Source organism: Electrophorus electricus, chromosome 3 (genome assembly GCF_041902795.1).
Source record: "Electrophorus electricus isolate QZ-2024a chromosome 3, ASM4190279v1, whole genome shotgun sequence".
In the NCBI taxonomy this organism is placed as follows: Eukaryota; Metazoa; Chordata; class Actinopteri; order Gymnotiformes; family Gymnotidae; genus Electrophorus; species Electrophorus electricus.
Genome location: NC_137499.1, coordinates 2,946,454 through 2,962,300, shown reverse-complemented (window position 1 = coordinate 2,962,300; position 15,847 = coordinate 2,946,454). Strand labels below are relative to the sequence as shown.

Here is a 15,847-nt window from a genome sequence, read left to right as displayed (position 1 = left end):
TGGTGTTATGCTGTTAGACTACATTTCTGTACTGAGCTGTATTTCTGCAGTTATGATGCAACATACGTTGTAGAAGAGATGAGATTTAACATTTAGCATGATATATTTTCGTTTTCAAAATTGCTGGAAACATTATTTGTCTAATGTCCAAACTACATGGTGACATTTCTAAAAATTGAGCTGTAAAATTTAAATAAATGTTTTTCCTGAGTTTATTCAGTGGTCTATTCATAATAGTTATTCAAATATCGTGTGGTAATAGGGTTTCATAATCTGTTTTTATCATAATTCTTGATATCCTTGTTAAGACAATTATATGCCGTGTTTGAATAGCACTTACAGACTGATAAGGTATCAGTCTCTTCTGTGAATTCACCTAGATTTATAAAGTGGAAGCTGTAATGTTCTAAGGAAGTATCTAGTCTTGTGTGGAATTAACCTGTATGAGTAATGGCCCTCAATGGTAAATGCAGCTCAATTACTTATCCAAAAGCAAGAAACACTTTCAGACTAAACACCATTTTCTTGGCATGACGGGCTGTACCTTTTTCCTCATTTTGCCTTATTGCTGCATAAATCTTTGGTGGTGGTGTCCCAGTCGTTGCTAGAGTCAGTGCTGCATGAGTCTGATATACATAACATTGCTTTAAATTTAATTAAATACTTATGCATACATACATGCATATAACTATACTTCCGCAAACCACTGTATTTTTGAGTCACACATTTTTTCCTCCCAGAGTCAGTACATTCCTGCTCTCATAATCTGATTTCTGTTCAGTTCATAAGAATCCTTCTCTGGCAGAAGGGGGCTTGGGGGTGACCGGCTCGTTAGTCCCTTCTGTTGAAAATGTGTCTACCGGCACCTGAGAATATTAGGGTCCACGACGTAAAACCTCTTCATATCACACATTGTGTCAAACGTCTTCGAAGTTCTTCGGCGTTACAAGATTATGCAGATAACTATGACTCACTTCCGTTGGAGCCTCTTTTCTATCGGACGACCAATCTGCGTGATTACGTGCAAAAAGCATGCTTACTGATTTATCTGTGCGGTAACGACGGTTTAAAAGACCGACACAGCTAAACGAGGCAGTGCCGTTAATCTGCGCGTTTGGAAACACTCATGGCGGAATCAACGCAAAATATGGAAGCGATATTCTATAGGAATGGAAAGGAGACACCGGAGCCCGTCAAAGCAGAGTTGTCGGGTAGGAACGACGTTTCAGCTGGCTTTCTGTCAAGCCTTTAGGCAGGTTTTCATTCGTAATATAATGACGTTAGAGCGGTTTCGGTTTCTGTAATGTATTACATTCCGTAATCTAATGTATTCCTTCATGGGAACTGCTGTAATGAATGTTACTGGTTATATTTGCACGTCCAGAAACGGGTGGCTGTATGCAACTAATGATACCAAGTTACATAACCAGAAAAAAACCTCAGTGTAAATTACTGTAAATCCCATTTTTTAATAATGGTGTGAAAATTAACAGGTTATATAGATAAAATAATTTAAGGTAACCAATAACAAATGGAGATTGCATTAAGAAATTCCCAATTCCTAGCAGAGCATTCTCTACACGTCCATAGCGATATATAGCCTATGTTCATTATGTAAGTCACTTAGTGTTGGTAGTGGGGAAAAGTGCAGAAGAGGTCTGGTTGCTAGAATACTGTTTCACCATGACACTGGAAATGCAGCTTTCACTGTTGCTTGTGGTTTGGCTGGATTTAAAGCATGGTGCTAAAGCATCATCTGCAAAAATCACTTCACCGGAAAAATCACTTTACTGCAAGTGCAGGGAAAGGGAACGAGTAAAGATGAGAGCACAAAACCTCATCAGGGGGACATGATCTCTGAACAATTGTAAGATCACCTTCTAAACTATAAATTATCTATGCGTTGGCACCTAGGTAGGTACAGGGTATGACGTGCATTTCCTTTTCCTGAATGGTGTTAGTGTTTCAGTGTGATCTATTGTATGGTGTATCTTTGCAGGTACCATCCCATCATGGCTTCAGGGGACACTGCTGCGCAATGGGCCTGGTCTTTTCTCCATTGGAGAGTCTTCTTACAACCACTGGTTTGATGGAATGGCCCTCATCCACAGCTTTACATTTAAGGATGGTAGGTTACATAAGGAACAAGGAATATACATATATACATATATATATAGAGAGAGAGAGAGAGAGAGAGGTATGCCATTAATACCTCAGTGTCTGTTAGTATTAAAATACTGTATTAAAATGCATTGATGACATATCTATTTCCATTGCCATTTTTTCCTATGAAATTAGGAATCTCAGAGAAAAGGACATTTACATTTATGGCATTTAGCTGACATCTACTTTTTCCTTATACTAACTTGTTCCTCTCGCTACTACTTCATACTACGTGCACTACGACTTGCTTGCATAGCTGATGAAGGACCTCTGTCCAAAACTTTCCCTTTCTCTAGAAACTTTGTGTACTTTACAACAATTCTGAATATCTGTACTGTTTCTTACTACATTGCAGTTACTCATCTGGGACGTTCATTGGATTTCATTTATATATGTATTTGTTTTACTTGTCATCAAGTATATCATATCAAGCTTGAAGGGCTGTGGGCTTCTGGAACTGAGTTTCAACACTTCTGATAATTGCTAAGCCATCCGGAGCCACCTAGAGGTTTCATGTTGAAAGAACCTAAAAGACCCACTATTGCTGGAGGTGTAACGTGGGTGGCCCGAGTGCCAAAGGGCACTCCTGGGGGTGTTCCCCTCCACCTCTCCCCAATGTTCTGGGATCCAGGCAGCAGGGCAGGGGTGCCTATGCACCTCCCGCTAGGAAGTCCGTTTTTTGCTGCGGAATCTTGCGTCCTGTGGTGGTTGGTCATTCTGTAACGTAGGTGGCCCGAGTGCGGAAGGGTGAGGGGCAGGACGCACAGGCTCCAACAACTTGGATGAACATTTATTCAAACACATAAAGACAACGGTGTTACAAACAAAGAACATGATAAACATCTAACAACGACGAGTATAACATTACCATTAACACGTTACGTCAGCAATGACCAACACTCTGCACACTTCGACACGGGTTTTAATACCTATAAACAAACAAGGTGCAGGTGTGTGCAGGTGTGGCCACAAACAGATCCTCCCACTACACGTGGCTGGCCAAACCACTTGACTCGCGGGAGGTGAGCGTTCCGTGAAAGGAGGAAATAAATGGCATTATGTCCTTTTTTTTGTCAGGTGAGGTGTACTACCGGAGCAAGTTTCTAAGAAGTGGGACTTACAAGAAAAACACTGCTGCCAACAGGATTGTGGTGACAGAATTTGGGACCTTGGCCTATCCTGAACCCTCGAAAAATATATTCTCAAAGTAAAGAATTGTTTTCATTTTATTTTTTTATTTATTCTTGTATTGTTCTTTTTTTCAGAAAAAAAATTAATGTTCTTAAAACACTTTTTAGGGCCTTCACCTACTTGATAAATACTATCCCAGATTTCACCGATAATAATATTATAAACATTATAAGATATGGAGAAGACTACTATGCATCGTCAGAGATAAACTACATCAACCAAATTAATCCATCATCTCTTGATACTATAGGAAGAGTAAGTTGAAATACATTAGGTTTTTGTCTGGTTGTTTTTTTACACAGCATTTTAAAACTGCATTTGATTATAAACATTGCAGCTTGGTTCCCGTTTCAGAGTAATTACAGGGACTATATTGCCTTGAACTTGGCTACAGCACACCCTCATTATGACGATGAAGGGAACACCTATAACATGGGCACTGCTATTATGGCACTTACTGGACCCAAATATGTCATTTTCAGGGTGCCATCCATTGCATCAGGTATATTTGAATCAATTATGTGCTTCCTTCTAAACTAGGTGAATCCCTCTAAGACTATATTTTCAGTAATTCTCTACATGAAAGGCTGTGAACCAACGACACCCTTAATGCTTTCAAAAAAAGAATCTTAAAATATATTTGTATATATATTTGTATAAGGTTGTATTATTCCTTTTAAGTCTTTTATTTTTTATCTCATTGTATTTTAATGTTTTAATCACTTTTTAATCACTCTATAAACCTGTCTTAAAAATTCCAATATAAATACAATTATTATTATTATTATTATTATTATTATTATTATTATTATTATTATTATTATTATTATTATTAATAATAATAATAATAATAATAATAATATTATGCAGCCTGCTTCTCCTGTATCTCCTGTGATTGGATTTTTTGTGTGTAAATTAATGATTTATGTTCCTGTTCTGTTAATATTTGCATGCAGTTTATATCTTTCTGTCTTTTCCTTGCTACTTTGACTTGATATGAGCTCTGTGAGAAGTGCCTGGCATGGAAGCCTGTAAGGTTCAGGCTAAAAACCTGATAGGTACATGAGTATATTAATAGGTTGCATTACCCCTTGCAGACAAAGAGAATAAAAGACCTGCACTGAGGAAAGTGGAGCACATTTGCTCCATTCCGTTCCACTCCACCCTCTACCCCAGCTACTTCCACAGCTTCGGGATGACCGAGAACTACATAATCTTCGTCGAGCAGGCCTTGAAGCTGGACATCATCCGGTTGACCACGGCGTACATCAAAGGAGTCTCCTGGGGCAAGTGCCTGAAATACGACAAAGATGACATAGTAAGCAGTACCCAGCCCTGGTCACTGCATACCTGCCGCCAGTGTAGATGTGCTGACCGCCGCTCAGCCTTTTGTTGCGCTCGATTTTGCGTGTCGCCCCGCAGACGCTGTTCCATGTGATCAACAGGCGGACAGGGAAGGTGGCGGGAACCAAATTCTACACTGACGCATTCGTTATGTTCCACCACATCAACGCTTACGAGGAGGACGGCCACGTCGTGTTTGACCTTATCACGTACGAAGACAACAGCCTCTACGACATGTTCTACCTAAAGAACATGAGACAGGACGCTGAGACATTCGACAAGAGCAGTAAGGTCTTCTCTTTACCGGTCTGCCAGCGATTTGTCATCCCCATTGACGTTGACCTCAAGGTTAGTGATTGCAAAGGAGGTGTGTTCATTTTTTCATCTTTGTCTGCAACACTGCTGCTGTTTTTACACTGGGGATTCGTTTGCCTTGCATTTGTAGGAAGTTCCGTCAGGCACCAACCTCATTAAGCTGGAGGGCACCTCAGCTAAAGCTGTGTTCCAGAATGACGGGTCCGTGTACTGCACGTCTGACACACTGCATCAGGGTTAGAATCACAGGCTCCTCTTCATCATCATCATCATCATCATCTTCCTCATCCACTCAGAGGCACAGCATTGTTGACAGTAGCCTTAGAAATCATAATTTTAGTTTAGAAGTAGGGTGTACTCTAGTATCTGGCTTCTCTGCAGGTTTGGAGTTACCTGGGATCAACTACAAGTACAATGGAAAGAAGTACAGATACTTCTATGGTACCAAGATTAAGTGGTCACCTCCAAAAAATAAGGTAACATGCATTCTGCAGAAAAAAAAAATCCTAAATTTTGTATTCTATGATTTTGCTAACTGACTAAATGTACTTTGCTAGCTAACTGTTAATGGCAGCACATTATGTGAAGAAAAATATAAATTGTTTATTGATGATTGTTTAAAAGTTAGGGTTGTCGAATGGAAATAGTCAATTCAAAAGTTTAATTCTCATCCAGGAATAGGTGCAAGACTAGATAAAAAATTGAACTTCCAAAAGGTCTACACACTAATCTCACACATCTTGGTACTGAAACAGATCGCAAAAGTTGACACAATTACCAGGACACACATAGAATGGATGGAAGATGAATGCTACCCATCAGAACCAGTGTTTGTGGCATCACCAGGTGCTGTGGATGAAGACGATGGTGAACTTCTTAAATTTCATCCAAAAGCACCTTATAGCAACATATAAAGATATATTGAGTGCTCAGAGATCACTATGAAACATTTCAGAATCTTCCTAATTTTGATCCTTCAGGTGTTATTCTGTCAAGTGTCATCTCACTCAATCCCAAGAAGACACCCTTCCTGTTGGTCCTGGATGCGAAGACCTTTAAAGAGATTGCTCGTGCATCTGTGAACACAACAGTTCACATGGACCTGCATGGACTTTTTATCCACCAGTAGTATTAACTGAAATGGCCATCAGCGGATATCTTCCATCCAGATAACATTCCTGCAAGACTGCGCATATATTCAATCCTACCTGGTACCTGGTACGTCTACAATGGTGTTGGTATTAAATACTGCAACAAAGCTACCACACTAAATAGAGTTGTACAATAGTATTAAAAAAATAGATACATCTACATGATGTCACAATATGTAAATATGTATGACTTGATTGATTGCTGCACAAAGTTCACTGACATACAAGTTATTCAGTAACTATGTTGAAATTAATATGAAAAGTTTTTAAGAGAAGAGATTGTCCCAGATTGTTAGTGTTGTTTTCCAAATTCTATTTGTTTTCTCCACTGAACTGTTAGAAACATTTTAGTTTAGAAAAACATGAATAAATCAATATAAATAACTAAAATGTTTATTCTTTAAATAACATTGTGAAATCAACCTTACTGTTATAATATACATATTTTGATGATTCCTATAGCTGCTTAGATATGTTATGAGTTTAAAAAGGGATGAAACCAAATAGTTGTAAATAAATGACTCAGTTCTGTGAATGTAAATAAATGACTCAGCTCTGTGAATGTAAATAAATGTCTCAGTTCTGTGAATGCCATGTTTGTATGCCATATCTTTTTGAGAGAAGCGAGTGACAAGTATCTAATCAGACAAGCACTTACTATCAGTAATTTATAACTGTTATGCAAAGAGTTTTGAACAAGGTTCAGAGCAGTGTCTGAGAAGAGCAATGTTCATCCACGGAAGGAGAGGTCACTAAGATGCCCACTGTAGGCAAGCTGACTCAGTTCAATCCTTCTACCCATGCTTTAGTCGGGTCAGAACATCCCCTGCTGAAGCTATCATCTCAGCTTCTCACAGCCCCTTCAAAGTTCCTTTAGAAGCCTTTGATGGTCACCCAGTTTTCCTCCATCCCACCATAAAGACCATCCCGCCACCATTCCCACAGTTTCCACTTATCAGCTCGATTATACTCGACCGTCCTGCTGCCTCCTGGATGGTCATGTTCCATCACCACCTTCATGACTGAGTCCCCTTTTTCACCTTTCTGTTGTGATCCAGGGTTTATGACGTGTACTATGGCCTTGGTCCAGTAGCCTGGACCACAGACCCCACACTCTATGCCTGATCCAGTCCTGTGTAGTGTGTGATGCTGTCGAGCACCTGATGCAGGTCTCAGAGGAGACGCATTGTTTATAACTCATACTGAATTCCAGTTTTTCTGTTCTCTAGCCTTCTCATGTAACAAATTAACCCTGCGGTTACCAGAACACTTGCAGATGTTTCTGCACTTAAATGATACTGTTATGTTAAAGCTGACAAGGTTTTGTGTGATAAAATTGACATTTTGTGCATGTAATAAAGAAGAAAATTCACAATTTACAATTTGTGATTTATTACATTCTAATACAGAGGATAGAGAGGCCTTGGTAAGAGAAGTCACGGTCCAGTTGACACCCAGTCAGGGCCTCAGACACACCTCAGTCACACTCACAAATCCTCCCTTGCTCCTAATCTCTTCATTATCTCACTCTGCACATCTGACCCACTTTAACCTCTTTATTATTTAAGCCCACAGGAACGTGCCTCCAGCACTTTACATTCGCTGCCTTACTGGAGATGCCAGCCTGCTTTAGGAACTTGTCTACACTTTTGCTACCGTTGTCTTTTGGGTTTGCTTTTGAGTCGCAGTTTGCACTCTCTCTTTTGTTTTGTCATGCTTTGCTCTCTCTAGCCGATATGTATCCGATATGCTTGAAATAAACAATTCTGTCTCTTAAGGAATATAAATGTAGCCTATATGCTCAAGGAGTTAAACATAAGCTTATGAAAAGTCATCATAAATATAGCTAATATTAATACTTACTTTGTGTATCTTGTTTCTCAAAAATTGCTGTAATTATGATCCAGAGCAAACTAATTTGCCTCACGTAAATGTTAGACTGATATGTAGGTATATTTCCATTTAAAAATGATCTAGATGTAAAATAAACTGGACTATGATCTTCAGAATTGTATCTCTTCTTCATTTCCTCATTTCCCTAAACAGGAGTTTAGGAGATAAGCAAGTCCTAAATTAATTGTATTACTCTAATATGAGAATTGCCTGTTGCGCTTGAGAGAACAGCAAAATAGTTGTAATAGTTCTATAATAGTTCTATAATAGTTCTAATAGAAAATTCTACCCATGCTACCAAAATGCTGTAGAGAGTACACTGAGACATTCTGTTGAATTATTTCCATGGTGCTAGTCTGTTTCAACTGCTAAAATATTCAAAAGGACCACATTTAAAAAACAACAACAAAGTACACAGATAAAATATATACAACAGTCAGTTTTTGAATTCCTCTTATAGCATTCTTTATCTTCTTCCTTTATTTCAAAAGCAATGTGATCTTTTCCAGCTTTAATCTACAAACAGTGCTGTACTCATACAAAAACACCCTAAAACCTTGGCAATATGTTATCTTTCCTTTTTGGAAAATTTGCAAGCCAGTTCTTACTAGAGCAAACACAGCAAAAAGAGCGAGCGATAAGGTATGCTGATTTGCCCTGGAGTGAGAGGCGGAGAGATCTCTCTTAACACATGTCATCAGAGCAGAGTTGACTCTCATTTCAGACATTCACCAAGAAGGATAACGTGTGCAGTCTGAGTTCTGGGGCTATTGCTTGCTTAAGAAGAGATGCATTATGATTATGGTAGAAACAAGAGTGAATGTCCTGAACCTATAAAAGCAGAGGTAAAAGGTATGTAAGAAAAACAAAACAAAATACTTTTGCAAAATATGTCCGCAAACAAAATATGGAATGCTTGAAATCTGGATAACAATAGTTGAAAACATGATTATTGTCCAGGTTCTCTCCCCCATTGGCTGCAGGGTACTCTTGTGAGAAATGGTTCAGGTCTTTTCTCAGTCGGGGAGTCTTCTTACAACCACTGGTTTGATGGAATGGCACTCTTGCACAACTTCACAATCAAACATGGTATTTATTTACTCCTTAACCTGTCCAAGATGGACTAGAGCAATCTAACATTAAGAAAATACTAAGATAAAATGACCAGTCAATGAAGTTAGATTGATTTAATTTTCCTTGTTTTACTTAATTAGTTTGACAGCAGAGCTAGACTAGATATCTTGAGTCTAGTCTTGTATCTATGTAGTCTAGACTCACTTTAAGCATAAATTGATTAGGTCTGGAATTTGTATTAATCTCAATTTGAGTTTGTGGTCTAGTAGATAAAACTCTAGGGAAGTCAAACAAACAGTCATGATGCTTAGTGTCCTGAAAGTCTGCAGATGCTTATTGTAATTCTTCAGATTGACTTGTCTAGTCCCACACTCCTTTTTATATTCTGTATTGACAAATGACAGCCTTGAATAGATACCTGATAACATAACCTGTGCTTCCTGCATACTCTGTCTGTTTGTCTTCATGCGATAGTCACTTAAATTAAGAGAGACTCCCCCACATGTGCTCAAATAGAAATCTTGCTTCAAACATCTGCTTACCTAAAGAAAAGCTATGTTTCTGTGCATGACTTTTCTGTATAAGGGGGTGGCTTTGATGGAACATTACTGATGAACGTTATAATTTAGGAATACTATGAATTAAAATATTTTAAATTAGATTTTTTTCTTCATTTAAATAGGAGAGGTTACCTATAGAAGCAGGTATCTAAGAAGTGACACTTACAACAGCAACATAAAAGCCAACAGAATAATTGTGTCTGAGATGGGGACCATGGCCTTCCCAGATTCATCCAAAAGCGTGTTCTCCAAGAAAGTAGCAAAATCCTTTTTTTTTAAATCAGTACAATTTAGCATAGTCATGGAACTTTGAGAGATTGCTGACAATCCAATAAAATTCTTTTTATTTTCAGAGTGGTCACCTTTCTTAATCATACCATCCCAGACTTTACAGACAACTGTGCCGGCAATATAATCAAATATGGAAATGATTATTATGCCACATCTGAAACCAACTACATTCGTAAAATTGATCCAGTGACCTTGGAGACTCAAGACAAGGTAAAGCAGTTCTTTAAGCATGTTGTCACAGATGTTCTTTATGACCTACAAAAGTTTAAGGACATCGCTTTTTTTTCCCAGCTGGACTACCAGAAATACCTTCCTGTCAACCTTGTCACATCACACCCCCATTATGATAAAGAAGGAAACACCTACAACATGGGAACCACAATTGCAGACAAGGGCAAGACGAAATATATTATTTTCAAGGTCCCTGCAACAGAGAAAGGTAAGCACAAAATCAAGATGCTTAAATGGACCTGCTTTTGCAGCCTGCTTCCAAGAATGACTCAACTTCTACCTGTTGTTTTCAGCTTGTAAACAATTTTAGAAATCTCCCAGTGTGCTTGAACCCTTCAGGTGCCTCCGAGAGACCTGCAGCCCTGAAGAGTGTCGAGATCCTCTGCACTCTACCCTGCCGCTCTCTCTTTAGCCCGAGCTACTATCACAGCTTTGGCATGACTGAGAACTACATCATATTTATTGAACAGCCCTTAAAGCTGGACATCCTCAAAATGGCAACTGCCTACCTGAGAGGGGTCAACTGGGCCAGCTGCCTAAAGTTCCATCCAGAGGATGATGTAAGCATTATCTCTGTGTTATTATTTGTTGGGGGGATCAGGTCATGTCAGAATCTTCTAAATTTGTCTTCAAAGTGACTTTGTTTTTTACTTCTACAAAAAAAAAAAAAAGACCCTGATTCACATAATTGACCGAAAGACAAAGAAAGAAGTCAGCATCAGGTACCACACAGGTGCTATGGTAGTATACCATCATGTCAATGCTTTTGAGGAAGACGGCCATGTGGTATTTGATGTGATCACCTATAACGACAACAGCCTGTATGACATGTTCTACCTGGATAAGCTAAAACAGCAGGCTGCATCTGGAGCAACCAGTAGCCCTGTCAACCCTATGTACAAACGATTTGTTCTGCCGCTCACAAACAAGGTACCTTGGTTTCCTAATCCCAGTGCCTGAATGTAAAATGTAAAGATGGAACGGGAGCTGCAACATGTTTGCATTTTACCTGTAGGTCGCTGAGACTGGAAAAGACCTGGTCAACCTGAACTACACAACAGCTAGTACTGTAAAAGAAAAGGATGGGAAACTGCTCTGCCAGCCAGAGGTGCTCTGTGAAGGTAATTTGATACCATTACAGTAAAAAAACAAACAAACAACAACAACAACAACAACAACAACAAACAAATTAAACATAGTTCTTCACTGTGATTGTGTTTGAATATTTCCAGGTGTGGAAGTCCCCAGAATCAACTACAACTACAGTGGACAGAAACACAGATATGTGTATCTTAATGTGGTTGGTATGTCTTCGTTAGCCACAAAGGTAAGGAAGTAGACACTACCAATGTTTATGCAGGGTGACATGATGTATCCTGCACTGGTGGAAAATACAGTGAAATATTTACACAGATCACAAAGCTGGATGTTCAGACAAAACAGCGGGTGGACTGGACATCAGAGAACTGCGCATTCACTGAGCCTGTGTTTGTACCCATGCCAGGCGCAAGTGAGGAGGATGAAGGTAAGTTGTCATTAACATGTCTGAAATGCTTTCACAGGCTGATCTTTAACTGATGTAGTAGAGTGTTATGATCAGGAAAAAAGGGAAAATGGTCCATCTAATTGTCGTCTTTAGTTGTTTTTTATTTGACTAAATCCAACATGGGTGCCTCTAGAAACAATGGCGCTATTATTTACTTGTGACTGCTGCATTTGTTTAGGTGTAATCCTAACATCGGTCATAAATGGCAATCCTGGAGAGTCTGACTTTCTTCTGGTGCTCGAAGGGAAGTCATTCAAAGAAATGGCACGGATATATGTGAATGCAGAGCTGCACATAGACATGCATGGCTTCTTTATACCACAAAACGATGAGGTGTAGGTATTGGACCACTATTGGTGACATACCTGAAAAGAAATGTGCAGATGTTAAGATTTGGACTGGATTATTGAGTAAACTTTACTGATTTTAAAATGTGATAACTGTGTGATGAATGCAGCTGTGATAGGTTTGATTGTGGGTTTTTGCGTGCGCATGCATGTTGGCGTGTGAATGGATGTAGATTCGAGAGAAAGTATTTGAGTTGTTGTTGAGACAATGGAAGAAATTTTTGTAATGTAAACATAATAAACATATGCATTGTGTTTGTGTGTGTGGTTGGGAAAGTACTTGAGTTGTTGAGATAATGGAAACAATTCTTATAATGTAAATGTAAACCTTTTGTAAAAAAAAAGATTAAAACTTTTTTTCTTTTCTTTTTTTAAACTCACATAAAGCAGATTCTGCCTTGAACCTCGGCGTAGTGTTTTGATATTTTTGGAATCTGTCAAAGTTTTGAGTTGAAGCTGATTTTCAAAGGCTATGAGAAATAAATAAATTGTTATGTACATGTGGTCTGAGAGGGGGCGACAACACCGTTGTGAAAGGAGGGGGTAAACAGGCCAAGGAATATGGCGTCATATTACTGCGACAATAATCTCTGGGGCATGACTTTTTCGGTTAGGTTATGATCAAGCAGTCTGAATCTTAACATAGTGATTTAGTTCAACGATGCCTTTTCTTGGACTACTAAGATGCAAAGTAACTCTTGTTTTTTTTGCCTTGACATTTCGTGGTGTTAATTCGACTCGTTTCTAGTTAGAAATTATGCATCCTTGCTAGCTTGTTGGCTAACTTTGTATTTGTCAGTACAATTTGGCTCAAGTAGCATTCACTTGAGAGCTTTAGGTAGTACTTCGACCTGTAAAAGCAGAATGTTATGCAGACGGTATTTGGGTTGGTGGTGTTTCAAAAACATCAACTAATGTAAGCGGTTCATTTAGCTAATTTTCATTTTCGCATGCAGACTCTGCTGTCGTTACCGTGCAGAAAAACGCTGAGGACGTTTTCAAGTAAAACGGATGGGGAAGTGCGGATTACAGAAATATTAAAACACAAGTTCCCACTCGCGTCGGCGCTCAAGGTTCTGGACATATCTGGTGAGCACTGTCGCATAAATAAAACCAGCTTCCTGTAGCTGCTGGAGCGCTTATTCTTTGGTATTTTCTCTGCGGTGTCGTGTTTTTATTCTAGGAGGCTGCGGTGCGATGTATGAAATACACATCGAATCGGATGAATTCAGAGAGAAAAGAACGGTGGAACAACATCAACTAGTAAATCAGGTATGTTTAGAGCATTGAGATTGCTCTTGTGCGAAACACTGATGCAGGGGTCCAGACCCAGAGATCTTCCAATCTGCAAAGTTTAGTTCCGAAACTAAATCTAACACACCTTGTTCTAATATTAATACTAATATTAACACTCTAATATTAGTACGGAAGAACTTGATGAATTGGAACAACCCTGGTCTAGTGCTTTAGAATGTCTGGTGGGAGTGAATAAACCACTGACGTTGTGTGTCTTTAAACATGATCTACCACTAAGCCCATCCGTCATGATGGTACACTATCATGAGACCAATCTACTATGCACATTTTGTACTTCTGAACACATAAAAAAAAAGAAGAAAAAAAGACAGATTATTTAATTGCACTAATGTCTCTGGTCAAGGCTATATTTTATTACTGCATGCGGCTATACTGTAAGAATAACATTATTTTTTTGCAATCTCACAGGCACTCAAAGAAGAGATTAAAGCAATGCATGGACTGCGCATATTCACTGATATTCCAAAAAAGTAGAATCTACTGTTGTGTTCTAGACAAGGCACTCATTGATTTCTTCACCAGTTTTATCATCACCTGTTGGATGAGAATATAGCAGTGATTTAAATATTTCAAGTATATTATTACATGCTATATAAAGAAATGTCAGGGAAGCCATTAGGTAAAATGTATGACATATAATATTGCTATTTAATGGGTTGTCTTCATTTGTTATGGATTCTAAATGTTGCAGTACGCACAAAATGTGGCTCATGGATGCTGTAATACGCACAAGATGTTACAGTGTAGCACCTCTCACAAAGGTACACTGTTGTCCCCTGGGTAGAAGAGGACCTAGAATGCAACTGTTTAGTAGCTGAACACACTGACTTTGTTATCTGTAATACAGTTATATTTGACAGCATTATACTTTTGTCATTATTTGGAAGGAGGTCTACTGCTATTATTTCCAATACTTCTTTTTGTGTGTGCATTGTGTGGATTAAGAACTAAAAGCTATTAAATTGCATACTACTTATTTAGTTTCTTTGTCTTTCTATTTTTATGAAAATTATTTTGTGAATTTTACATCCCGATGTAATCATGTGGAGTGCCAAAAGGGTTGTTAACAGTCAACGAATACTAGGAGATCTATAGTCAGAGATAATAGGCAGTTTTTAAAAAAGGTCTTTGTGGTACAACCAGTTTTTGGTATTGCTAGGTCCATGAACTGTGATGCTTTAAAAACAAACCAATACCAAGGCATTTGACGTGAAACTCCTGTTAAAATGACATGGACTTTTTAGCCACTAGGTGGCAGGTTTTTCTTGGTGACGAGCCAATAATGTTTCATGTATTGCAGTTATGCACATATTCATATTCATAATCATGTTTTCTAAAATATCTCATTTTCTTACAGAGGCACACACAATTATAATCAAAAGCATCTAACAAACCTATGTAAACCATTCACTTCAGTTCCTCTTATTATCCCCAAAGAGGAATTTTGTATTGATTAAAGATTCCAATCATGATTACATACCTTTGCTTTTAACATGCATCCTTTTCACTAGTATAGCAAGAACCCGTTTTTGGTACTACGTTGGCTTATCACCTACAGCGTTCTTTTTATCGAGTTCCCTTACAAAAGATGGACTAGTTTTTTCATATATATATATATATATACTGATTTATATTTCATATATATATATATATATATATATATATATATATATATATATATATATATATATATATATATATATATGAATATATGAAATATAAATCAGTATTAGAGCAAATTAAACTATTTGAGAATGCGTCCTATGTTTGAATTTAGTTTGGTCGAAACCTTGCAGATTATTTTTGGGGTCTTCCCGTGTGTTCTAGAACAGATGTTTCGGAGTGTCAATTTGATGGTATTATGATGAAGTACAGCATTAATAAAATATAGCAACAATAGCATTATAGCGTTGTTTCCGAGTGCTGCCAGGGGTAATTTAGTTGAAATACTCCACTTAACCGTGTAGCAGTGATATCAAATAATGATTCATCAACTTGCAGCTCCAGATTCATTTCCCTGTGATGCACTACATGAATACTATAGACTTTATTCCCGCCATACCAACGTTCCTTATCATGGTGGCCTGGACGAAAACTGAGGGGGGGGGGGAGCTAAAAAAAAATTAAAATAAAATAAAAAGCTTTACTTATGTCGAATAAAATCCCGATTCACATCTACTTGTATTGCTCTGAAAATATTCTAAATGAGGTTGGTCAATCAATTGGTTTGAAAGCACTTTTAAGTTAATGAAATGTGGACGCGCATTACTATATTAAAATGGTGTAAATGTTAGGAAAATATTGTTTAAAAGTTCTCGTACGGTAGAAAATTCTTCAATACAGGGTAGAGCTGTTTTTGACGATTCATCGCAAACAGGGACAAGCTGGAGGAAGCAATCTTTAAAAACAGCGATGCGTACGCGT

General features: G+C 38.2%; 3 protein-coding genes across 3 annotated transcripts; all 3 read left to right on the top strand.

Moving 5' to 3' along the window:
• The first annotated feature begins 741 nt into the window (after nt 1–741).
• bco1l (beta-carotene oxygenase 1, like) lies at nt 742–7,381 on the top strand. Its single transcript, XM_035528019.2, has 11 exons — nt 742–1,211; nt 2,000–2,128; nt 3,241–3,370; nt 3,462–3,609; nt 3,709–3,856; nt 4,452–4,672; nt 4,777–5,046; nt 5,144–5,249; nt 5,395–5,489; nt 5,769–5,880; nt 5,994–7,381. The coding sequence occupies exons 1-11, from the start codon at nt 1,127–1,129 to the stop codon at nt 6,140–6,142; spliced, it is 1,593 nt and encodes a 530-aa protein (XP_035383912.1). The 5' UTR covers nt 742–1,126; the 3' UTR covers nt 6,143–7,381.
• A 1,424-nt stretch (nt 7,382–8,805) lies between these two features.
• On the top strand, nt 8,806–12,299 carry bco1 (beta-carotene oxygenase 1). Its single transcript, XM_081711694.1, has 11 exons — nt 8,806–8,909; nt 9,018–9,146; nt 9,814–9,940; nt 10,042–10,192; nt 10,274–10,421; nt 10,553–10,773; nt 10,886–11,143; nt 11,229–11,334; nt 11,446–11,540; nt 11,627–11,738; nt 11,938–12,299. Exons 1-11 carry the CDS (start codon nt 8,846–8,848, stop codon nt 12,096–12,098), a joined length of 1,572 nt encoding a protein of 523 aa, XP_081567820.1. The 5' UTR covers nt 8,806–8,845; the 3' UTR covers nt 12,099–12,299.
• A 343-nt stretch (nt 12,300–12,642) lies between these two features.
• On the top strand, nt 12,643–14,399 carry bola3 (bolA family member 3). Its single transcript, XM_027011796.3, has 4 exons — nt 12,643–12,797; nt 13,063–13,195; nt 13,290–13,378; nt 13,832–14,399. The coding sequence occupies exons 1-4, from the start codon at nt 12,768–12,770 to the stop codon at nt 13,895–13,897; spliced, it is 318 nt and encodes a 105-aa protein (XP_026867597.2). The 5' UTR covers nt 12,643–12,767; the 3' UTR covers nt 13,898–14,399.
• The last annotated feature ends 1,448 nt before the right edge of the window (nt 14,400–15,847 follow it).

What these genes read in the sequence shown, in the direction of transcription:
- bco1 (XM_081711694.1), top strand. Translation starts at nt 8,846, where the DNA reads ATGCATTATGATTATGGTAGAAACAAGAGTGAATGTCCTGAACCTATA. An exon ending in TTCTGCCGCTCACAAACAAG is followed by an intron (nt 11,144 to 11,228) that starts GTACCTTGGTTT and finishes TTTTACCTGTAG; the next exon opens with GTCGCTGAGACTGGAAAAGA. An exon ending in CGCAAGTGAGGAGGATGAAG is followed by an intron (nt 11,739 to 11,937) that starts GTAAGTTGTCAT and finishes GCATTTGTTTAG; the next exon opens with GTGTAATCCTAACATCGGTC.
- bco1l (XM_035528019.2), top strand. Translation starts at nt 1,127, where the DNA reads ATGGCGGAATCAACGCAAAATATGGAAGCGATATTCTATAGGAATGGA. An exon ending in CTCTTGATACTATAGGAAGA is followed by an intron (nt 3,610 to 3,708) that starts GTAAGTTGAAAT and finishes TTCCCGTTTCAG; the next exon opens with AGTAATTACAGGGACTATAT. An exon ending in GGTCACCTCCAAAAAATAAG is followed by an intron (nt 5,490 to 5,768) that starts GTAACATGCATT and finishes GTACTGAAACAG; the next exon opens with ATCGCAAAAGTTGACACAAT.
- bola3 (XM_027011796.3), top strand. Translation starts at nt 12,768, where the DNA reads ATGCCTTTTCTTGGACTACTAAGATGCAAA. An exon ending in TTGGACTACTAAGATGCAAA is followed by an intron (nt 12,798 to 13,062) that starts GTAACTCTTGTT and finishes TTTCGCATGCAG; the next exon opens with ACTCTGCTGTCGTTACCGTG. An exon ending in CAAGGTTCTGGACATATCTG is followed by an intron (nt 13,196 to 13,289) that starts GTGAGCACTGTC and finishes TTTTTATTCTAG; the next exon opens with GAGGCTGCGGTGCGATGTAT.